Source organism: Bos taurus, chromosome 5 (genome assembly GCF_002263795.3).
Source record: "Bos taurus isolate L1 Dominette 01449 registration number 42190680 breed Hereford chromosome 5, ARS-UCD2.0, whole genome shotgun sequence".
Lineage (NCBI taxonomy): Eukaryota > Metazoa > Chordata > Mammalia > Artiodactyla > Bovidae > Bos > Bos taurus.
In genome coordinates, this window is record NC_037332.1 from 9,254,626 (window position 1) to 9,279,385 (window position 24,760).

Sequence of the window (24,760 nt, forward strand, 5' to 3'; positions counted from 1 at the left end):
GAAGAAATTTAATGTTTATCAAACACTAAAACAGACTCTCTGCATGTAAGTTACATGCTAATCTACTAATATAAACTTGGTTGGGAATACTGCCTGAAAATAAGAGATTAGTCATTCAAGACTATATACATATATATATATATATATAAAACTCTACTTTTGAATATTGACTGATGATCTTCTTATATTTTATAGTATTATAAAATATTTTATAATATTTTTATATTTCTATGCCTGAAAATTTCATAAAATATTATATGACTTTAAAAAATAGTAGTGCTAAACTGTATTATACAAGAAACTCCACAGCAACTGGCATTTACAATGTTGAAACTACTAAGAGAAATAAATGGCACATGACTAACATAATCTGAAAGACTTTATTTTTTTAAAAACTGAAAATATGGGGAGGAGGAACTCAAAAAACATGCCTGCTAATTAGATACTCTGGTAAAACATTACCATGTTTTGTTGGGTCCTACAGCATGAAACAGATAGAGCCATAGTTACCACAAAAAGAAAGCAGTACTCAATTCCCTATTCAATAAAAAAGGTTCAAATTCCACAGACAAAAAAATGGTACCCTGGGTTGTTTGTTTTTAAGGAAGATTAAATTTAGGAGTTGCCAACACCCAAACGAAAAACATTCCAGAGTATTAGACTCAATTGTAACAGGGAGTCATCTACATTCTCAGCACTGTGTTCCCTTACCCAAAACACGAAAATTAACAAAGGATGTTTCTTAGGACCTCACAAGATACACCATACTTATTTCTCCCAGTAAACATTACCCTTGTTAAAAAAACAAACACAAAAAGGTATTGAGAAATAACAATTTTAGCACATCCAGCCAGACAAAAAAATGAAGTTTTAACAATCTGCCAAGAGATCTCCCAAAATAAGATCCCTGTCAAATGAACAATGAGGAAAAGATTGGAAATGACAAATTATTTTATTTGGACCATCAGCTATATTTAAAAATAACGCTGAGGAATGTAACTTTTCCAAAGCCTTGTCTTCAGTTTCCCCTTAATCTTCATATTTTTAACTTAAAAAAAAAATTTGATTACCACTAGAAATTTGATTACCACTCTCATGAATTCCTTTTAAAGCAATTTAATGAATAACAGATCTTTTGTGCAAGTAGCAAACCACAGAGGACAGTTTTGCCGGCTGATAAAAATCTTCCTGAAACATGCATAAAAATACACCCTTCAAAGACAAACTGATTTTCTAGGTATGGAAATCATATTAAGACTCAAAAATTTGGTATGCTTGATACACACCCTAACTTATTGCAGATGTTTTTATCTGAACCACAATTAAAGTTGGTGAATTCTTACTATTTACTTACTGTGTGTCAAAATTGAATAAATTAGAAGGCCAGGAGGGAAAAAAAAAAAAGGTTAAAACCTTACAGCCAATGAGCAAAAGATGCAACTGCTTAGGGTGAAAGAGGATTGTTCAATCACTTCCCCAAGCCGGTGAGTTACTATTAAAGCAACTAAAAACTTGTTTACGATTGTTCTGTTGAGTTGAGAGAAATGCTGTTATACCATAAGTAAAAAAGTTTCACCAGGAATTCTAATGGGAAGATGCTGCTGCTGCCCACAGAAATGTTTATGAGACTGCTCAAAAAACAAACAAACAAACAAAAATCAACCACCACTCCCCCCGCTCCAAAAAAAATTCCCAAACCTACCACAAATGTTTTCCAGAATTCATAGGGTCAAATACTTCAACACATGGAGAGAGCAAAAGAACTGTGGGTTGCTAGAGCGTTCCTATTGTCCAGAATACCACTCAGGAAAAAAGTGTGTGTGTGTGTGTGTGTGTGTGTGTGTGTGTGTGTGTGCGCGTGCGCGCGCCCTATTTCCAACAGCTGGTGTATATATGAAGTAGTACATATGCTAGGTTGGATATACTTATCTTGGGTTCATTCAAAGATAAAGCTGTCTGGGGTAGTGCTAAGGCCAAGTTTTCTTTACAGGTGCTGTTAAACACTGCTAAGAGGGAAGAAGAGATAAACGATCCGATAACTTAAGACCGACACCTGGGAAACTAGAGTACGTCGTCATCACCGTCCACCAATTTTTCTAACTGATCAAGCAGAAACGAAGTAGGCAAGTTCTTAAGCCCCATGCTATCCTTCCACCAGTAAAAAAAAGGCTCTGGTGTCTGAGATCTTAGCCAGGAAGCCTGAAAAGCACGTGTCCGACTCTGGGTTGGGGAACTTCCCAGGAAGCGTTTGTTGAGAGTAAAACTCCATCACCCCCTGCCTGCCTACTCAGAGAAAGGCTAAGAAGTGCAGGCTCGAGGGGGAAAGCTCTGGGTCCCGGAGAGAGAAGATCAGGAGGCGGCAGCCCTCCCAGGTCCGGCCGCGGCCCCGCCCGGCTCACCTCTGCGGCGGGGATGTTGACCACGCCGGTGGATCGCCGCTTCTCCCGCAGCTTCCTCTTCTCGATCTGTCCTTTGCCTTTCCTGGCGCTGGGGCCCGAGCTCTTGCTCTTCTCAGGGGCGCAGTCCCGCTCCTCCTCGCCGCCCCGGGCGGGCGCTGCCCCCGAAGTGGCGGCGGCGGCGGGGGGGGACTCGTCCTCCGGCCGCCGCGGGCCGGGGGCGGCACGGCTCAGCTGCGCGGGGCCCACGGCGCAGTTCACGCCCCCGGGGCCGGGGGCGGCAGGTGCGGCGGCGGCTGTGCCGCCGCCCGGGAGGTTGTTGTTGAGCTCGTTGGCCGCCGCGGCGGCGGCCGAGGTGCCCAGGGCCCCCGGCGGGAGCTTCCCAGCCGCGTCGCCGGTCCCCCCGGCGGGGGCGGCCGGGCCCGGGGGATTCTGCTTGGCGCGCATCTTCTCGCGCTTCGCCTTCCACTCCTCCAGGAAGTCTGTGGTGCTGCCGCCGCCGCCGGTCCGGTAGCCACCGGTCGCCATATTCCCAGCGGGGCCGGCCGGGCTCTCACCTCAGGCCGCCCGCCCCGACTCCGGCCGCCGCCGCCTCTCCCTTCCCGCCGCCCGGAGGAGGCGAGGGAACGACCCCCGGGCGCTGGGGCGGCTGCGCCTCCCGCCGGGACCCGCTGGTCTGCAGGGGAAACACAAAAGGGGGCGGGGAAGGGAAGCGTGAGGTCCTCGCCCGGCTCGAGGGTCTGCCCCGGGGCCGCGCCCCTCAGGGCCCTCCTCCCCGAGAGCGCCCCCACTCAGCCCCGCAGGCGAGGAGTCGCCGAGTCGCCACCCCGCCGCCTTTCTCCGACGCACCTACACGGCGGGGCCCGGACGGTAGCCGCCCCTGGAGGGGAAGAGAGAGGCAGGGTCCCCGTCTCCGGCGGTCGCGGGGGACCCGAGCCAGACCCGCCACCTGTCGGCCCGTCGCATCTCCAGCCCTCGCTCCGCTCCAGGGTGCCAGCCGCCGACACCCTCACCATCGCGGGGCGAGGCGCCGAGCCCCCTGACCGACTCGCGGAGGAGGCGGGACGTGTCCTGACTCAGCCGTCCAGCCGAGTCCAGGGGCACAGGTTCGCGTGGAGAGCGCGCAGTGCCCCGGAGGCCCCTTACCTGAGCGGAGTTGTGGGGGGGACGAGGATCGGGGCTGGGAGCAGGCGCCCAGGTGAGCCGAAGCGGCCGCGCGCGAGAAGCCACGGCCAACTCGCCGTCCGGAGCCCGCGGTTCTCCCGGGCTGGGAGGGAGGGAAGGAGGGAGGGGAAGGAGCCGAGCCGAGCGACGCCGAAGGGCGGGCGGAAAGGACCGAGGCGGCGCGCGAGGGGCGCGGCGCGCGGCGGGGGGCTGTGCCCGCCGACGCCCCGCCCCACGGCGCTCAGGTGCGCGACGCCGGGTCCGGCCCGCCGCCGCCAGCCCCGCGGACGCCGCGGCAACCACGCATTCCTGGGCGCGCAGCCGCGCGGCGTCCGGCCTCCGGGCGCCTCCGACTCTGGAGCGCCAAAGGCCCTGCACGTCGTTCTCCGCCTCTCCTGTCTCCCACCACTCTTCCTTTTAAGTACAAGACATCCTCTTCCAGGGAAAAATCTCAAATGCTGCTGGCTAAAGGGGAAAAGGCAATCAACTGGTGATGATTTAGGGCCTGACTAGCCAGGATGGGAAAAGACTCTCGCCTCTCTTTTCCTCGTCGCTGCCTCCTTTTCAGATGCACTAGGGTGGCAGGCAGAAGAGTAGGAAGAACTGAAACCCAGGCCCCCTCCTTCTATGTCTGTGGTCTCAGGTGAGAGTGTCGGCTGAAAGGAGGGGCTTCAATTGTCAGTGTATTAAGGCTTTACGGTTATCTTAGGCTTGCAGGAACAAAATGTTAAACTCATTTTAAAATATATTGTATCGGCGATCCCAATCAAATTGGAGTTTCCTCTCAACTCTCTCTACACCTCCTCTTCACAGATAGTGAATGTAGCAGCAAAGCTTCCTCCCAAAGTCTTAAAGCTGCTTTGAGGCTGATTTGATATGAGCTGGGGCAGTGATTGTCCTTGTTCTTCTGCCGTTAACGTGCCATAGGATAAATCTTATCTTCGGATTCAGATCATCTCAGACTTCTGGATCAGGGTAGGCTGAACTGCCACTGTCAGGCAGCTCCGGAGGCAGACTGCACTGTATCAGAGTAATGCCAGGGCACATCACTGTCAAGTGTACGGGCACTGAGTCACATTCGTACCTAACGTAAATCTTTCTTCCTACTTAGTACTACCTGTTTTGCCCAGGTGGCACATGGTGCCCTCCACGTGGGCCTGCCCAGGAATAAGGACAGGACACAGTGATTCACATGCTGTTTATTTGTCAGAGGGGAAAGTCACCCCGTTCTCCTCTTTGGTTTGTCTGCTGGGAGTGAACATGTGGATAACCCGGATTGAATTCTGGAAAAACCCTTTAAAAAATTAAAGGCCTTCCTCGGGAATCGGTTTAAAAGGCTGAGTCTGGCTGGTACCAACCTGGGTGCGCCACTTGAAACTCCTCAATGATTCATTGCTCTGTTTTCTGAGTTTTAAGGCCAGGAGGGCAGGAGGGAGGAGGTTTGGGCATTAAATAGGTTCACGTTAATATGCTTTGTAACTTCCCAGAGGATTTTCTCTTGGAGGGACTGCAGGATATAGTGGAAAGAGGATATAATGTACCTGAATTAAAACATAAAACATAAAAACAGCTGAGTGATCTTGGGCATATTCTTTAAATTCTCTGAAACTCAGCTTTCTTTACTTTAAAGCCAGTAATAACAGCATATATTTTTAAGTTAAGAATTGAGCATTGCTTGGTCAAGGAAAACACTCCGTAAATATAGTCTCTTTTATTAATAGGATATTGAACAGAATCCTGGGTTTCTAAAGGTGAAGGGAGATACAGACCAAAAAGATAAGGTACTAAATACGTATTATTAACTTGAAAACAATAGATCCTGAACGAACTTGGATAACACTGCCACATAATTTATCAGTGCATCTCTTAGACCAGTTCTCTTAGTATTAACAAGCGCTGAGTCAGGAATGTTGGCTGCTACTGACGTGTGACTTTGGGAAAGTTGCTTAACTTTTGTGCCTCTGTTTACTTACATACAAAATGGGGATAATAATACTTCCTACATTGTGAGAGTGCTGTGAAAGTGCCTGAGATCCTTAGATAAAAGGTAGTATGTGAGTACCAGAGTAGTTATTATTAGTCTATAAAGTGCCCTAGGAATCATGGATGAAAGCAATTATTGAGGTACAAAGCACTGTATATTATTATTGTTTATTATATCTTTTGTCTTTACCTTACCATTCTCAATATTCCCAAAGATATATTTCACAGCCAGACTGCTTCCATCATTGCATCAAAATATTGAGCTGAGTCAGTTCTAAATTGGCACGCTTGCATGTCATCAGTCTTTATGTACAGCGTTCTGATGAAGAACTCCAGGCCTGTTTTCTCACCTGGAGCACTGTGGACCTTTGGGACTGGAGAATTCTTTGGCGGTGTCGTCCTGTCCATTACAGGATGTTTAGCAGCATCCTTGGCTTCTGTCCTCTAGAGACCTACCAGGAGTTGCCTCCACCCCAGCTGTGACTTTGTCAAGTATTTCCTATATGTCAGTCCCAAACTTTCTTCCTCTCAATGCAGTTAATCATATCAGATGATCGGTTGGTTCTCGTTTTCTTGGAGGGGTCTCTCCTGGAGCTCTCCACCCACTACTCTACCCTGGACTGACTTTTAAGCCTCATTGTCTGTGCTTATCCTGGGATTATACTTGCCTAACATCCTAGGAATCATTTCCTATACAGACTCCTTGTTTCCTGAATTCCATATTGTCCTCTTTTCCCTTATTTTACTTGAGTACTCCTTCAGTATACTCTGGAGATCAGATTGCACATTCTTGGAGACTGTGTATGTTGAAAACTGTTTTTCCTTTGTCTTCACACTTGGTTAATAGTTTGGTGGGGCTTAGAACTCTAGGTTGGAAACCAATTTTCCTTTATAATTTTGAGGGCATCACTATATTGTCTTCTAATTTCCAGAGTTACAGTTGCCAGAAAACCAATGGCTTTCAGATTCCTTTGTCTTTTCTCTCTAAAGTTTTGGAACTTCTAACCCATCTTCTTAATTATCTTAAAGGTTTGCCATGGTTTATCTTTTTTCATTATATGTTAGGCACTCAGTGGGCCCTCTAAATCTGCCCTCTGGCCTTCAGCTGGGAGATTTCCTTTTCTTATATCTTTGGTAATTCTTCCCTTCCATTTCCTCTATTCACTTTCTGGAACCCCTGCTAAATAGATGTTGAATTTCTAAGTGTTCCCTAGTAAGTATTTGTCTTTTCTAGTTTCTGTCTGTTTGGCATGTTATTCTGTTTTCAGGGATATTTTGTCTCTTATTTGCCAGACTTTCTATTAAATTTTCTGTTTCTGTCACCATTTTTTCTGTGATCTGTTTCTTAGTCTCTAAATGTTCTTCTTCCATATTATCCTGTTCTTGCATCACATTCATTCTCTTTTCTCTTTCTAAGGAAATTCCTTTAACTTTTCTTCTGCTGGTCCTGCACTGCGTCTCTTATCTATATGTTCCCTTTCATCTTCTTGATTATTTCAGTCTTCATTTTTCGTTTTCCTGTTTTCACCTTGTCAGTCTGCTATTCATTCATATTTTATTTATTTACTGGCCACTCTGCATGGCCTGCAGGACCTTAATTCCCTGACCAGATCAAACCTGTGCCCCGGTAGTGGAAAGGCACAGTCTTAACCCCTGGACCACCAGGAAAGTCCCTGTTATTTTAGACTGAAGCATTGAAAAGTTGACTGGATGCTCTTCTCTCAAAAGGCAGAACTGGTTGACTGATGGTCCCCATTTCGGGAGCTGGTATTTGGACCCAGGTGTTTTGTGGAGGCCTGTGTCAATTGTCAGCATCTCTGGCGTTTTCTCCTGGCCACATCAGTTTCCCAGAAAGAAAGTGCTTCTGTCTGTGACACTAGTTATCAACTGTTTCAAGTGCCAAGTAAAGAGAAGGGACTGGGGGAGCCTCAAAACTCAGTATGCAGATTTCACTCAGTCCCTATGTTGAATGCCTGTTGGGTTCAAGTTCAGTACATTTGTAATTCCAGCAGCTCCAGCGCGTGAACTTCCAGTCCTCCACCACTATCAGGAGAGACAGCCTCCTTGTTATTAGGCCTTACAGCGAGGACTTGTGAACTTCCAGTCCTCTACCACTATCAGGAGAGACAGCCTCCTTGTTATTAGGCCTTACAGCGAGGACTTGTGAACTTCCAGTCCTCCACCACTATCAGGAGAGACAGCCTCCTTGTTATTAGGCCTTACAGCGAGGACTTGTGAACTTCCAGTCCTCTACCACTATCAGGAGAGACAGCCTCCTTGTTATTAGGCCTTACAGCGAGGACTTGTGAACTTCCAGTCCTCTACCACTATCAGGAGAGACAGCCTCCTTGTTATTAGGCCTTACAGCGAGGACTTGAGAATCTAATTGTCCTTTATGTAGATTTTTAGCCAATCCTTTTTTTTTTTCATTCCCATTCTTTCTTCCCTTTCTGAAGTATATGCTGCTGCCTCTAATTTCTGAGCTTTCTTCTTTAGGACATAAAGGAATCCTTGCTGACTTTGTCTCTTGAAGGTGGTTAGAATTCACCTTTTTTTTTTCTCTTCTAATGTCTTTTTTTCATCTTCCATCTTCCAAAATTTTGCTGTCATTTCCCATCCTCTTGGTTGTTACTGGTTTATCACTTTACTTTCATTTTAGTGAAGTTACTTGAGGAGTAGCAGCGATAAGTGTGTTCAGCCTGTTATGTTTAACAGGTCTAATGTATCCATTTTGCAGATTTCTAGATACTTTCACATCTGATCTGTGATGAGGCTAAACAAGTAGAGACCTCTGCCTCTTATTCTCACCCTGATTGAAGTACATCTTAAGTCCCTATTGAGTGACAGTACTGGAAAGAGCTCTATGAAATGTACTGTTTTCTGGAGGCTGTTTATGAAAATTGCATCACATAATGTTCCCAGGAAAAAATGTCTGACATTAATACTAAGAATAGTTGAATTTCCCTTTGTTACTTTTTTAACCATCGTAAAACTACGTGTTTTATAGCTAGAAAATATTCCCTTTTTCCATCGACTGCTGTTAAACCTTACGCAAGATTTGTGGCCTATTTGGGGAAGATCTAGGTTTTGTTGTGTCTGAAGCTTATAAAACTTAGGGCATTTTTTTAAGGAAAAGAATAGATTAAAAAAATAAATGTTTAGAATGAACAACTTTTAAAATTATAAATTTTAACAAATTGAAAAGTGCCATAAACATCATAAAAATCCAGAAAAAACCTAAATTATTCACTAGTTTACTCTCGACATATTTCTAAAAATCCTGTTTCTCTGCATTTTTATGATTGATTATGAGTTAATGCATAAAGTATCTGGCTTCATACATGTATCCTCTATTTGTAGTACACACATACATAGATTTGTGCACCATAAATGCTGGAGCTCTGATAAATTCTATTTGTACTATTTGCATCAAAAAATAAAATAATATATCATTTTACACCTTGAATTATGAAATACATTACTGATAGAAGAGAACTTCTGTTTTGACTGGATATCAGTGAAAGCAGAATCTTCTGCTAATTTTACACCTCTAATGATTAGAGCTATTTCCCACAGACTGAATGTAATGCCATCAGACTTGCCGCCTCCTACAAAAAACAACCTCCTTGCTGCTTTCATCAACCAAGTTTCCAGTCACTCTGACTTACTAAGGACCTCTGCTCCTGGCTGACCATCTTTTTCTCCTTACTGTGTCAGCTCTTAGTGATAATATGTACAAAGATTATCCAATATTGGGCTTCTCAGATGCTTGAGCTCCTCACTTCCAATCTCATTCTCTCTTTACCCTGCTGTAGCTAGCCATTCCCACAGTTACGTCATCAGCAGTCAGTGCACCTCCAAACTGTCAGTGTAAACATCCCATTTTTCAACCATTCTTCTTCCTACTCCTTAATCTAGTACCCCCACTCCAGCCAATTTTTAATCTATTGATCCCGCCAGTTTTTCATTATCCAGCACGCCTTTTTCTTGTCCTAACTTCCTTTCTCAGCTTAGATTTTAAAGCTGGTCATTATTAGCCTCTTCTGTGCCTATACCTGCTCAGCTACTGCTACTGCTGCTGCTCAGGTTAAATTAAAAATACTGTGGCATCCTTCCTATGTGAGCTGCTCAGTCACTAAGTGGTGTCTGACTCTTTTGCAGTCCTGTGGACCGTAGCCCGCCAGGCTCCTCTGTCCATGGGATTCTCCAGGCACAAAAACTGGAGTGGGTTGCCATTTCCTACTCCAAGGGATCTTCCCGACCCACGGATCGAATCCACGTCTCTTGTGATGGCTGCTGCTGCTGCTATTAAATCGCTTCAGTCGTGTCCGACCCTGTGCGACCCCATAGACAGCAGCCCACCAGGCTCCTCTGTCCATGGGATTCTCCAGGCAAGAACACTGGAGTGGGTTGCCATTTCCTCCTCCAATGCATGAAAGTGAAAAGTCAAAGTGAAGTCGCTCAGTCGTGTCCGACTCTTAGCGACCCCATGGACTTCAGCCTACCAGGCTCCTCCGTCCATGGGATTTTCCAGGCAAGAGTACTGGAGTGGGGTGCCATTGCCTTCTCCACTTGTGATGGCAGGTGGATTCTTTACCACTGAGCCACGTGGGAAGCGCTGCATGATCGTAGTCTCAACCGGAAAACCAGGCAGCACGTACTGTCTGGCAGTCCTGTAGTCTGAGTAAGTTTGTTCTGTGCTGCAGAATGAGTAGTTCACATCAGTCCCTTAAGCCTCCAAAACCTCCTCATCCCACCCTTGCTCTCAGTCGATGAACTTGCCTTGCCATTCATTGACTAAAGTAGGACCTACTAAGTAGGACCTTGCTAAGACACGTCTCCCCACTATCTGGATCTACTCCATGCCTCCTTACTTTTAAATGAAGTTCTCAGCTCCTTTCAAAGGCAGTCCTGCCATCTGTGTCTTTCCCCTTTCCAGGGCTTCGCTCCTACAATTAAAGTCTCCTCTCATGCATAATCAATTTCTTCTTTTAAATAATTCCCTTCAACATACAAATGTGCTCTGTATTAATCCCCTCTGTATTTGTTTTCTACTTACTGCTATAACAAGCTTCCACAGACTTGACATCTTCAACAACATGATTTTATCACCTTACAGTTCTGTAGATGTCTTACAGGGAATGGGTCTTTCTGAATTAAAATGAAGGAACCGGCAGTGCTGCATTCCTTTCTGGACGCTCTCTAGAAGAATCCATCTCCTTGCCCCTTCCCGCCTCTAGAGGCCGCCCACATTCCTTGGCGCTTGGTCATCTTCAAAGCAAGCAATAACCCTTCTCTCTGTGCCTGCCACATCTCCCTATGACTCTCTTCTGCCTCCCTTTTCCACCTGTAAGGATCCTTGAGACTATATTCGGAGCACCTGGATAATCTATTTTAAAATCAGTTGACTAGCAATCTTAACTCCACCTTCAACATCAAATCTCTTTTTCCCATATAATTTTTTAATATATTCACAAGTTCTGGGGATTAGGGCCTGGAATTCTTGGTGGTCACAGTTTTTCCTACTGTCTCTCTTAAAGAAAAAATTTTCATTGACTCTAGAATCTAATCCGGTCAATGTCCTTTTTCTCTGTTCATGTTCACAGTCAAAAGTGTTGGAAGACTTATCTTCTTTCCCTGTTGCAGCCTGTGAGACTGAGCCATTAACCTGTGGGCTCTGTGCAAACTGGCTAGTTAGTGTTATAACTGAATTGCAGGGCATCCAGTTGGTGTCCAGAGCGTGGGAGAATTGGTTAGTGTGGGAAACCCCTGCACACATTTGGAGTCAGATGTGTTCAAAGAAAGGAACACCACGTTTCCTCTCTTACCTGGTCAAGATGAAAATGGGATTTCCCGACAACCCAGCAGTTGCACTCTTAGGTATGTACCATAGAAACTAGGACATGAGCAGAGAGACACATGGACATACATGTTCCCTGCAGCACTAATTACAATAGTGAGAAAATGGGAAAGTTACTTGTAGTTAGAAGGAGAGTGGCTATAGAAATTATAGTTTAGTAGTGCAATGGAACATTTAGATCATTTCAGAAACATCATCTCAAACTAGTTTCAAATGGATATGTAGGGGATTCCCTGGCAGTCCAGTGCGTCCAGGGGCTAGGATTCCACTTTCACTGCCCAGTGCCTGGGCAGGAAACTAAGATCCCTCAAGCAGTGCAGTGCAGCAAAAAAGAAGAAGGATATGTACAGTATGACACTAGTCACATACATTTCCATACTGTTGACAGATGCATACTTTTGTAATTTAAATGCAAATATACCATATTCAGCTTATTATTAATACTTCTGAAGACAGACGGAAGGAAAAGGTATAGGAGCTGTAATGTTACTGTTACTTATGTTTTATTTCTTTAAAAAGGAAACAGATCTAAGAAAAATGTGCATTAACATTTGTTAAATCTCAGTGTAGGGGCTACCTAGATTATTTGTTATATCATTTTCTGGACTTCTGTATATTTGAAATATGCTGGAATTCAAAGTAATTTTTAAAGGAAAAATGCTTGAACTTGTATAGTATAAATAGTTTCATGCAAAAAGTTTTGGTTTTAAAAGTCTGAAACTTTAACAAGATTGAACTTGGCTTCCCTGATGGCTCAGAGGTTAAAGCATCTGCCTACAATGCGGGAGACCTGGGTTCGATCCCTGGGTCAGGAAGATCCCCTGCAGAAGGAAATAGCAACCCACTCCAGTATTCTTGCCTGGAGAATCCCATGGATAGAGGAGCCTGGTGGGCTACAGTCCACGGGGTCGCAAGGTCGGACATGACTGAGCGACTTCACTTTTCACTTTCTTTGACATGTCTTAGGACGACCTTAAAATATCCCCTTTTTTTGCCAAGCAAAAGAAGACATTAAATTCTAGAAACTTTAATGAAGCCATCCACCCTAGAAATATTTGAAAAGGTTTATGGCTTGAAGCAAAGGAAGAAAACTGAAGTCATGCCAATATCAAAAGCCATGTTTCCCTTTAGAATCGTGGATCTTCTATTATCTGGAAACAGATTTTTCAACTGCTCCTAAAACACTTTCCTTCAACAGGCAAACAACCGGATGAAACCACCGATACCTCTCATTTTAACCAGGTCTTCCATTATTGTTCTTTTTTTCTCATACACTGGTGCCAGTGAACAAATACTCCAGTTTTTCTGACCCCCTTTTGGAGACTTGGCAAGCCCTTGTCATTTTCCAAATGGTGAAAAAATATCTTTGTCCTGGAAAACTTTATGTGACTGGAATATTTTGGTTTCTGGGTACTGATGCAGCACCTCAGCTCAGTAACACTCCTGGTCGGTCTTCTTTGCTAAAGACACCCCATGCATTGTCATGACGCATTGCTCTCAGCATCAGCAGGAATCGGGCCGTGCCAGCGGTTCCTAAATGAGACTTTGCTGCTGTGAAAGTCTTTCACAGAGCCTGGTCCTGATGTCAGCCTTTTCAAGAAATTTTAACTAGAAAAGAGATCAGAAAAGGAAACTCTTCTCTATTATACTCAGACCACTGACTTTCCAAAGAACAAATTGTAAAGTATGTGATTGAACTTCATACATAAGTTGTAGACATGCGCCATAGAGATAGAGAAGAAGAGAGAGAAACAACTTAACCGAGAGGTGTCGTTCCTAGTTTTGTTACATCATAGGTGTGTTTGACCATGATACTAAATAAATCTTTTGATCCGAGGTCCTGCATACAGCATTATGGATGCTGCTAAAAGAAACCCCATCAACTCTGACAGCTCAGCTGTCATGTGAGGAAGTAAGGACAGAAAGACAGAAAGCAAACAACAGTGTGAACTTTACAGTGAAGAGGATGGACTTCCTGTGGTTTGAAGCTCAAAGTCTTGTTAGTTTCTCTGCAAGTAGAAATCTTCAGTACCCCGAAATACCATAAAATTCTTTTGAACGTTACTTCTGCTTAGATCACTTTAAAATTAAAACATGAATTCATCATCCTTTTTGGCCCACAGAAAGCTTCAATAATGTATACCCAAGATGGCTTCATTGATTCACAGTGGTGATGAGGAGACATGAATTTAAATGAGTCTTGGAGTATGTACTTTAACCTATATTAAGCCACTATTTTCAGAGCTTTTTGCCATTAAAAGAAATCGAAATTAAATGGATGACATAGATGACATAACATGACTTCTTATTCAGATCAAAGGAGCCTTTCACTGGAATTCACTACTGAGTAAAGCTAAGATTGCCTTTTATTTTGCAGATGCCTAGGTTTAACTTAAATTAATGAAGATAACATTTTGCATTATAATGCTTATAGCAGTTATTTATTGCTTACTACAAGCTAAGCACCAGGCTATTAATTCATATACAGTGTCTAATTTAACCCTTTAAATATTGAATATTGCATCCCTTTCACAGATCAGAGAATTGAGGCATTAGAGATTAAGTAACTTACCAGTGTCACATGGCTAATACATGATAAAACCAAATATTGAGCATGGATCTGTCTGACTCCACAGTCCATCCTTATATGTCAAAGGAATTAATTTTCAATAAAATAAACAACTTGACCAGCTCTGTTTCTAGGGCATTTTCCTATGAAAGATTTCTTTTGATTTTATCAAAATATTAGGGCTTCATAATCAGTGAGTTTTAGGGCCAAGAACAAGTGGACCAGACAAACCACGTATCGTGGGGCCCCTGGCACAGCTCCTCCCCACTCTGTCCTTGCATCGTGGGTGTGGCAAACAGCGGGTTCTCTCCATATAAATATTTGTCAGACGGCACACTGGCAGGATGGCTGTCCTAAGGCTGCCCTGGAAGTCCGCTGCCTGTCTCCCGGAGCTTTACTTGGGAGGTGGGGACAGATTGGGGTGGGACCTATTCCTTGATGTTTGTGCCATAGCCTTTGATCCTCCAGCTTTGCAGGTTCAGAACTCCGATTTTGTCAGCATTTAAAGAGCTTATTAATGTCTCAGGGAGACACAGTCACATTAACGTAGCTCACTTGCCTGAACTACATTTTCTAAAAGCCAAATAATTTATAATGAAAAATGTGAAGGTCAGAAATCCAGGAATGTTAAGGTCATTGTGAACAGTGTGTATTCAAGAAGGCAGACCTACAAGGGAGTGAAAGCCGGCCTGGAAGCTTACTTGATAAGTATGGGAAAATGAACAGGAGGGGTTAATTAGAGGAATCCGGTGTTTACTGGCCTCTGCTGAGAGAGAGCCTGAGACATTTATCTCCACAAATAAGGAGAGTCCTGCCAAACTGAAGACAAGGAATGGCTCTCCCCAGGACCTTTGCATTCCTAGTCTTGTTTGCTAAGGGGGCTGCTAACCCGGCATCTGAGGGACACATTCTTCCTTTGCATATGCTAATGACCTTAATCTGGTTACAGTCCCATTTTATTGGTCAGACCTCTTTCAGGTGAATTTGCATATCATTGCAAAATCCATTTAATGACTTTTTTTAAAAGCTTAATTCCCCTAAGGCAATTTTATTGGTGGGCGTTCTACTGTAACTTTAGTGTACTCATTATGAGTATTTTCTAAGGCCACTCAATAGATCTTCCAGTAGAAATTGCTCCTCCTAATTTTAATGTCAGTATATAAGCTGTATGAAGAAGATTATATTCATTCACTCAATGAATATTTTGAAGGTTATACCTACTATGCATCAGGCTTGTTCTGTACAAGTTACTGTTTAAGCAAGAGAGTACAAAGGCAAATGACACCTGCCTTCAAGCAGCCTCCAGGTGTGTAAACACATATGTAAACAAAAAGAAATAGCAAAAAAGACTGAATAAAAAGACTTGTAAACAAAAAGATGATGCTTAGTTCTAAATAGAAATAAGAATGGGTTGTTATAAAACTAATAAGAACCAACTGAGACTTCCCTGGTGGTCCAGTGGTTAAGACTCTGTGTTCCCAATGCAGGAGACCCAGGTTCGATCCTTGCGTTTGGAGATCCCTTGGAGAAGGGAATGGCTTGGATAATGAAGAATCGGACATGACTGAGCAACTAACTCTTTCACTTTGAGGGAACTAGATCACACCTGCTGCAAGTAGGACCTGGTGCAGCCAAATAAACTTAAAAATGAAACAAACGAAACTAATACGGACCTACTGTATACACAGGGAACTCTACTCAGTCCTCTGTAATAACCTAGAGTGTTAAGTCACTCAGTCATGTCTGACTCTTTTCGACCCCATGGAGTGCAACCCACCAGACCTCCCTGTCCATGGAATTCTCCAGGCAAGAATACCGAAATGGGTTGCCATTCCCTTCTCCAGGGGATCTTCCCCATCCAGGGATTGAACCTGGGTCTCCTGCCTCGCAGGCGGATTCTTTACCATCTGAGCAACCAGGAAAGTCCTGTATGAGAATCTAAAGAGTGGATATATATTTATGTGTCACTTTGCTGTACAGCAGAAACTAACACAACACTGTAAATCAACTATACTCTGATAAAAGTTTTAAAATTAAAAACAACCAAGTTGTGCAAGCACAGACTGAGGAGAAATGGCTTCCACAAGACTGAATGGGAAATTTTTTAAAGTAGACGAGAGGAATTGTGCACTCCAGTAGATGGAACCACTTAGGCAAAAGTACAGAAATGTCAGTGCCTCCAAGGAATGGAGAAGGTGCTGCTCCTGGAAGGTTGGGAGTGGAGACAAATGTGGGCTAGAGGGGACACAGGCCCAGGAATGGGGCTACTTGAGTCTACACGGCCAAAGGCACAGGACGCCTTTCCCACTTTCCCTCTGGAATTCTCACCCCTCTCTGCTTCTTGAGCCTCTGCCTGTTAATTCTCTGTTACTTTCAGAAGCATCTGCTTTCCTCAGGTGGTTCTTTAAATCAGCAATTAAAAAAAAATTTTTTTTTTTACTACATAATGCATGTGTGTGGTAATATTCAAAAACTGTAAAGGCAATGTGTAACAAATCAAGTTCCCTCTGACTTACCATGGCCAGCCACAAAGTTCTGCCTTCTGCTTGCAGGAACTACCTCTGCTAACAGCTTCCTGCATATCCTCCCAGTACGTCTCTGCAGAGGTGATATATGCACATGTACATACACAGATGGGCTTCCCTCGTGGCTCAGATGGTAAAGAATCCACCTGCAATGCAGGAGACCCAGGTTCGATCCCTGGGTCTGGAAGACCCCGTGGAGAAGGGAATGGCTACCCACTCCAGTATTCCTGCCTGGAGAATTCCATGAATAGAGGAGCCTGACGGGCTACAGTCCATGGGCTTGCAAAAAGTCAGACATGACTGAGTGACTCAGCACACATACACAAATGCATGTGTGTGTGTATATATATACAAACTACTATTAAAGAATAAACTACCACTGCATCTTGCTTTCTTGGCTATAAAATAGATTTTGGAGATTTTTCCACTTTTATTTGTTCTTTTATTCATTCATTGGACAGTCTTTATGGAGTACCTACCATAGGCAGTGTGGTCACTGATTACTCTTTGTTTCACCCTTTTTTTGTTACCCCAATACTATTCTAACAATTTTATACATACAGGACTATCTCTTCAAGGATTACAGGCTCTATCCAGAGGCAAAATGCCCCTGAAGAAAACGTAACTGATTGACGTTTCAGAGCCTTGCTCTGAAATTGCTCGCTCTTTAAGGGATATACCAGGGGAGAATTAAATTGACAAAATAATAGGAAGGGAGTGTGAGATCCAAATAACCTGGTAGTACAGTAACTCATTAACCTCTAATTAGTTAACACTTGGCCTTAATTTAGAGGCTATTTTTTTCCCCCAAATGTACAGAAATTTTGCCCCTGCTTGTCTTATCTATCAACACTCAACTTTTCCTGTCTAGAAAAACTGCCTTGAGATGGTGCAAAGGCTTTCACCTCTATTTTCCACCGTGCCTTAAATATAAGAGATGTTTAAAAAGATCTGTTGAATATGTGTTAGGCAATTAGTGCACTTTGTGTGGTTTTATATTAGCAATATGTTGCAATGTCTATGGAACAAAAGAAAGGCTTTCAGTCAGTTCAGTTCAGTTGCTCAGTCGTGTCTGACTCTTTGCGACCCCATGAATCGCAGCACGCCAAGCCTCCGTGTCCATCACCAGCTCCCGGAGTTCACTCAGACTCACGTCCATCCAGTCAGTGATGCCATCCAGCCATCTCATCCTCTGTTGTCCCCTTCTCCTCCGGCCCCCAATCTCTCCCAGCATCAGAGTCTTTTTCAGTGAGTCAACTCTTCGAGTGAGGTGGCCAAAGTACTGGAGTTTCAGCTTCACCATCAGTCCTTCCAATGAACACCCAGGACTGATCTCCTTCAGAATGGACTGGTTAGATCTCCTTGCAGTCCAAGGGACTCTCAAGAGTCTTCTCCAACACCACAGTTCAAAAGCATCAATGTATACCTGTGGCAGATTCATTTTGATATTTGGCAAAACTAATACAATATTGTAAAGTTTAAAAATAAAATAAAATTTAAAAAATAAATAAATAAATAAAACAAAAGCATCAATTCTTCGGCGCTCAGCTTTCTTCACAGTCCAACTCTCACATCCATACAGGACCACTGGAAAAACCATAGCCTTGACTAGATGGACCTTTGTTGGCAAAGTAATGTCTCTGCTTTTGAATATGCTATCTAGGTTGGTCATAACTTTCCTTCCAAGGAGTAAGTGTCTTTTAATTTCATGGCTGCAGTTACCATCTGCAGTGATTTTGGAGCCCCAAAAAATAAAGTCTGACACTGTTTCCCCATCTATTTGCCATGAAGTGATGGGACCAGATGCCATGATCTTAATTTTCTGAATGTTGAGCTTTAAGCCAACTTTTTCACTCTCCTCTTTCACTTTCATCAAGAGGCTTTTGAGTTCCTCTTCACTTTCTGCCATAAGGGTGGTGTCATCTGCATATCTGAGGTTCTTGATATTTGTCCCGGTAATCTTGACTGCAGCTGTGCTTCTTCCAGCCCAGCGTTTCTCATGATGTACTCTGCATATAAGTTCAATAAGCAGGGTGACAATATATAGGCTTGACATACTCCTTTTCCTATTTGGAACCTTAGCCTAAATATGCATTAGCTTTTGAAAAAGCTAATGATGAATAGTTTCAAAATGTCATATTACTAGAAAACTATATTTATGGATTACTAACAATTGGATTTGTACTGAGTCTTTATCAATTATTATGGTTAAAATTAATTCTATCTTTTGCTATTCTATTTTTCATTTTCCTTTTAAAATACCCAAAATGCACTGTAACCCTCTAAATCTGTTACTCATTAACAGCATGCATGTTGAGGTAAGGACATTTCTAAAGCCCCAAATTGCTGACTTTAAGAGGTTTTAGCCTCTTTGATTTTTTTCAAGTTTGCAGTGGTGGGAGGAAAGAATTGAATAATTTAAGCACTGCTCTACATGTGATAAGATGAAACTAGGACAATTTTAATAGCCTGGAAAAGGTTTGTCAAAACAACCCCTTTGGTTTCTTTCTCCAAACTCTCTTTAGACAATCTGATTGATGTAATTGTCAGAACATAGTATCACTCTCCGGCGTGGATTCAGTCTTACCTCAGGTTCTTAGCCAACCTGTGGATCAGCAGCTTCTAAGCATTTTGACCGCAATCTATAGTAATAGATATATTTTACATTGTGAAATTATGCATGTAAGTATATAGTTTTTTTCTGAGTAATAGTTTACTATGCATATAACATATACCTCAAAAAGAATTCTAATATACTACTAATCAAGCATCACAGTTTCTGCTTTTGCAATTTATACAAATTAGCTGAATTTTAATACTTTAGGGAATGCTTACAAACAGAATATACAACAAATTGTAATATTATGCATCATCCTTAACTTTTGAAAGTTTGGCTTGTATTATCTCAAAGGAAAACTAATATAATTCTCATTTTCCCACACAATTAATTCATAACCCCTTTTAAGATTAATTTTTTTTTAAAAGAAGCTAACCTGTAAGCCTTTATCAATGGTAAATCGGAATGCAAACACCTGCAGGCTTTGATGAAATAAAAATAAACAGCTTATACGACCAGCACCTCATAAAACCAAAACCTCCTTTTGAAGTACAAAGTTCAGTAGTTCTTGCCTTCTTAGTAAATGTTAACCCAAACTCTCCCCATCTAGAAACTGTTTTGGTTTGGTAATGTCACACAGTTTCTTAAGATGATACTTAATTGATCTACATGTTTTATACTCTCCTATTTTTTGTTCCTAATCTAATCTATCCCCTGCCCTTCTGTTCTATTCATTTAAAACATTGCTAGTTGTAACTTGTAACTCTGCAGTTTGAAAAATAATGCTATAGATTAGTGCTTCTCAGATTTTAATCATTTAGGGATTTTGTTAAAAGTACAGATTCTAACTGGGTAGGTCAGTCTGAGATCCTGCATTTCTAACAAACTCACAGATGCTGAGTTTGTAGGGCACACTTTGGAGAAGAAAGCCTGAACATATTTGATTCTTGTGGCCCAACCTCTGATTTATTCTGCTGAGGCAAGAATCTTAGAATCTGATTAAATCCTTCTTTTGTTACTTTACAGTTTTACTGAGATCAACAATTTAATCTATAATTTCAAGTTGTAGTATTAATAAGTGCAGGCTGAAGGGAAAGATGGGGTCAGCAAAGGCCACTCAATATTTTAGGTCAGGTGTTTAGGCAATACCTAACTGGATCAGTGACAGCTGACAAAGACTTGACTGAGGGGAGAAAACTATGAGAAGATCTGGAGGATGGACAGTCCAGGCAGAGAGACCATAAAGGACAGGTCCTGCAGTGGGAGCATGATGGGTGTTGTTCTAGGGTGCAGTGTGAGGGCAGATCTGCCTTCAGGCGAGGGAGAGAAGAAAGAGACCCGGTCACCAGGGTAAGCGGCCCTCACCAAACAGGACCTTGTAGGCTGAGTTACAGTCAGATTTTATTCTAAGGGTGATGGGGAACACTGCAGAGTTTTGAGCAGGGAAATGACATGAGATTTCAGTTTTAAATGATATGTGGATGCATGGCACATATACTACAGAAGAACTAGACTAGAAGAAGTATGGAGACTGGTTATGACAATATAGCAGTAGATCCTGTTGACTTCTTTCTAAAGATAGAATTGTGTCCACCTATTTTCTAGAACAGCTAGCGTCTCTACTTCCCAAATCTCTTAAATTCTTGCCCTGGTTTACATTTTAGAAACTTATCTATTCTAGCCTGAATGACTTCCTTAACCATTAAGATTAAACAGAAATGGTATTCCAAAATATAAATCTGATGATTATACTATTAGATTAAAATCCTTCATTGTTCTCTAGTTTGCTTCAGGATAAAGTTCAGTCTTAGCATAACAACACACTATGGAATCTTGTCTCTGATTCCTTTTAAAGTAGGTCCAGATACATACAAAGTAGCATATAAAAATTTTATTCTCTCCTTCAGTAGTAGCTCCCGTGCTCCCTTTTCTGTCTTGAAAACACCTACTTATTCTTCATAAATTAGCTGCCCACTCTCAAAGTATCTAGGTGTTTATTACTCTGTAGCAGTTGGCTCACAGTCCCTTGCTTTAACCTTCATCCTATTTTATAATTATTTGTACTTTGGGACTGTGAGCCCCTCAACGTCAACAACCATAGTCTAGTCATTTTACATCCTCAAAACATAGCATTGGTCCTGGCACACAAGCAGGCTCTTAGCAAATATTTGCCAAATGAATAAGTCAATGATACACAACTGAAAAAGAGCCACCCTTAATAAATAACAAGAGGGCTTCCCTGGTGGCTCAGTGGTAAAGAATCCGCCTGCCAGTGCAGGAGATACAAGAGACATGGGGTCAATGCCCGGTCCGGGAAGATCTCACGCACCATGGAGCAACTAAGCCTGTGAGCCACAATTATTGAGCCTGTGCTCTAGAGCCCGGGGGCCACAATGACTGAAGCGCATGAGCCATAAAGCTTGTGTTCTGCAGCAAGAGAAGCCACTGAAAAGAGCATCCCACACACCACAGCTAGAGGATAGCCCTAGCTAGCCACAGCTAGAGAAAAGCCCACACAGCAACGAAGGCCCAGCACAGCCAAAAATAAAATAATAATAAAATTTAAGTAAACAACATGAGACGTGAATGCTATGAAATGGCCTTCACTCTAGCTTGGAAGAGGAAACAGGTTAAAGGGAAGGCCTGGTCCCGCCTCAGCCTGCACTGTACGTCCACTAGTATTGTGTAGGGTTCCAGGGGCCCGTGGAACCTTGGGACTGCTATGTCTACAGTGTCCCCTGAACCCGTGTTTATGAGGCCAAGTAACCTGGAGGACCACAGAACTTTGTGTGTGTGTGTCTATTTGGCTCCTCAGAAGCCTCACTTCATTTTTGAAAATTTTAAGAAGGTTTATTTATTTATGGCTGCCCCAGGTCTTCATCACTGCTCTCGGGCTTCTCTTCCTGCAGAGCATGGGCTCTAGACTGTGGGCTAGGTAGCTGTGGCGCCCCAGCTTAGCTCCTCAGCAGCATGTGCGATCTTCCCGAACCAAGGGTTGAACCCATGTCCTCTGCATCGGCAGGAAGATTGTTAACCACCTGACCACGTGATCACAGAACTTGAAGTGCCTTATTGACAGCCACCTCCATGTTCAAGAAAGGGAATCTAGATTTACAACCAAATTATTTTAACTCTCAACCACAGTTTCAAAAAAAAATCATCATTGGTAATTTGCAATGTTAGTAACAATAAAGGAAGTGATCAACAGCTCCTGGCAGATTTTTATGTATATGCAACTCTCCCCTGGAGAAGGCAATGGCACCTCTCTCCAGTACTCTTGCCTGGAAATTCCCATGGATGGAGGAGCCTGGTGGGCTGCAGTCCATGGGGTCGATAAGAGTCGGACACGACTGAGCGACTTCCCTTTCACTTTTCACTTTCACGCATTGGAGAAGAAAATGGCAACCCGCTCCAGTGTTCTTGCCTGGAGAATCCCAGGGACGGGGGAGCCTGGTGGGCTGCCGTCTATGGGGTTGCACAGAGTCGGCACACGACTGAAGTGACTTAGCAGCAGCAGCAGCAACTCTCCCCTAAGCACAGATGTTGGAAACCAGAAAATTCCAAAGAAAACTTAATAGTTAAATATATAAGCAGTCCTTTAAATTCTTGTAGGCCAAGTTGATGATTTTCCCCCATGTTTTATCTTTCTACACCCGAGGACCTCATAGAGTGCCAGCACCTATGGGTACTGAGTGTGAGTACTTAGTTCATGTTGATTGAAAAGTGTTGAAAGGAGACGCTTACTTTGAAAATTTCTTCCAACTTCATTTTTTTCTTTCAAACCCAGACAAATAACAAGGAAAAACATGCTCGTTATTTTTTAAACCACTAACATTATGAATGGTGCATGCGTGGGTGCTCAGTTGCTCATTTGTGTCCAATTCTTTGAAATCCCATGAACTGTTATCCATCAGCTTCTCTGTCCATGGGATTTTCCAAGAATACTGCAGTCATGTGCCATTTCCTTCTCCTTCCTTCTCCAAAACTGATATTAGTTTCTAAACCACTAACATCATGATGGGTATGATATAATTATCATGTACAATAAATGTACAAGATCAGATCAGATCAGTCGCTCAGTCATGTCCGACTCTTTGCGACCCCATGAATCGCAGCACGCCAGGCCTCCCTGTCCATCACCAACTCCCGAAGTTCACTGAGACTCATGTCCATCGAGTCAGCGATGCCATCCAGCCATCTCATCCTCTGTCGTCCCCTTCTCCTCCTGCCCCCAATCCCTCCCAGCATCACAGTCTTTTCAAATGAGTCAACTCTTTGCATGAGGTGGCCAAAGTACTGGAGTTTCAGCTTTAGCATCATTCCTTCCAAAGAAATCCCAGGGCTGATCTCCTTCAGAATGGACTGGTTGGATGTCCTTGCAGTCCAAGGGACTCTCAAGAGTCTTCTCCAACACCACAGTTCAAAAGCATCAATTCTTCGGCACTCAGCCTTCTTCACAGTCCAACTTTCACATCCATACATGACCACAGGAAAAACCATAGCCTTGACTAGACGAACCTTTGTTGGCAAAGTAATGTCTCTGCTTTTCAATACACTGTCTAGGTTGGTCATAACTTTCCTTTCAAGGAGTAAGCGTCTTTTAGTTTCATGGCTGCAGTTACCATCTGTAGTGATTTTGGAGCCTAGAAAAATAAAGTCTGACACTGTTTCCACTGTTTCCCCATCTATTTCCCATGAAGTGGTGGGACTGGATGCCATGATCTTTGTTTTCTGAATGTTGAGCTTTAAGGCAACTTTTTCACTCTCCTCTTTCACTCTCACTGAGAGGCTTTTTAGTTCCTCTTCACTTTCTGCCATAAGGGTGGTGTCATCTGCGTATCTGAGGTTATTGATATTTCTCCCGGCAATCTTGATCCCACCTTGTGTTTCTTCCAGTCCAGCGTTTCTCATGATGTACTCTGCATATAAGTTAAATAAGCAGGGTGACAATATACAGCCTTGACGAACTCCTTTTCCTATTTGGAACCAGTCTGTTGTTCCATGTCCAGTTCTAACTGTTGCTTCCTGACCTGCATACAAATTTCTCAAGAGGCAGATCAGGTAGTCTGGTATTCCCATCTCTTTCAGAATTTCCCACAGTTTATTGTGATCCACACAGTCAAAGACTTTGGCATAGTCAAGAAAGCAGAAATAGATGTTTTTCTGGAGCTCTCTTGCTTTTTCTATGATCCAGCAGATGTTGGCAATTTGATCTCTGGTTCCTCTGCCTTTTCTAAAACCAGCTTGAACATCAGGAAGGTCACGGTTCACATATTGCTGAAGCCTGGCTTGGAGAATTTTGAGCATTACTTTACTAGCATGTGAGATGAGTGCAATTGTGCAGTAGTTTGAGCATTCTTTGGCATTGCCTTTCTTTGGGATTGGAATGAAAACTGACCTTTTCCAGTCCTGTGGCCACTGCTGAGTTTTCCAAATTTGCTGGCATATTGAGTACAGCACTTTCACAGCATCATCTTTCAGGATTTGGAATAGTTCAACTGGAATTCCATCACCTCCACTAGCTTTGTTCATAGTGATGCTTTCTAAGGCCCACTTGACTTCACATTCCAGGATGTCTGGCTCTAGGTCAGTGATCACACCATTGTGATTATCTGGGTCATGAAGATCTTTTTGTACAGTTCTTCTGTGTATTCTTGCCATCTCTTCTTAATATCTTCTGCTTCTGTTAGGTCCATACTATTTCTG

General features: G+C 43.1%; 1 protein-coding gene across 1 annotated transcript in view; it reads right to left on the minus strand.

Moving 5' to 3' along the window:
- Nucleotides 1–3,660, minus strand: part of PAWR (pro-apoptotic WT1 regulator) — a 127,631-nt gene extending 123,971 nt beyond the window's left edge. The window contains exons 1-2 of the mRNA XM_024992389.2: nt 3,543–3,660; nt 2,400–3,072 (exon numbers count right to left, since the gene is read on the minus strand). Coding sequence (XP_024848157.1) covers nt 2,400–2,924 — 525 coding nt within the window. The 5' untranslated portion in view covers nt 2,925–3,072; nt 3,543–3,660. The remainder of the gene's footprint in view (nt 1–2,399; nt 3,073–3,542) is intronic.
- Between the last annotated feature and the right edge of the window lie 21,100 nt (nt 3,661–24,760).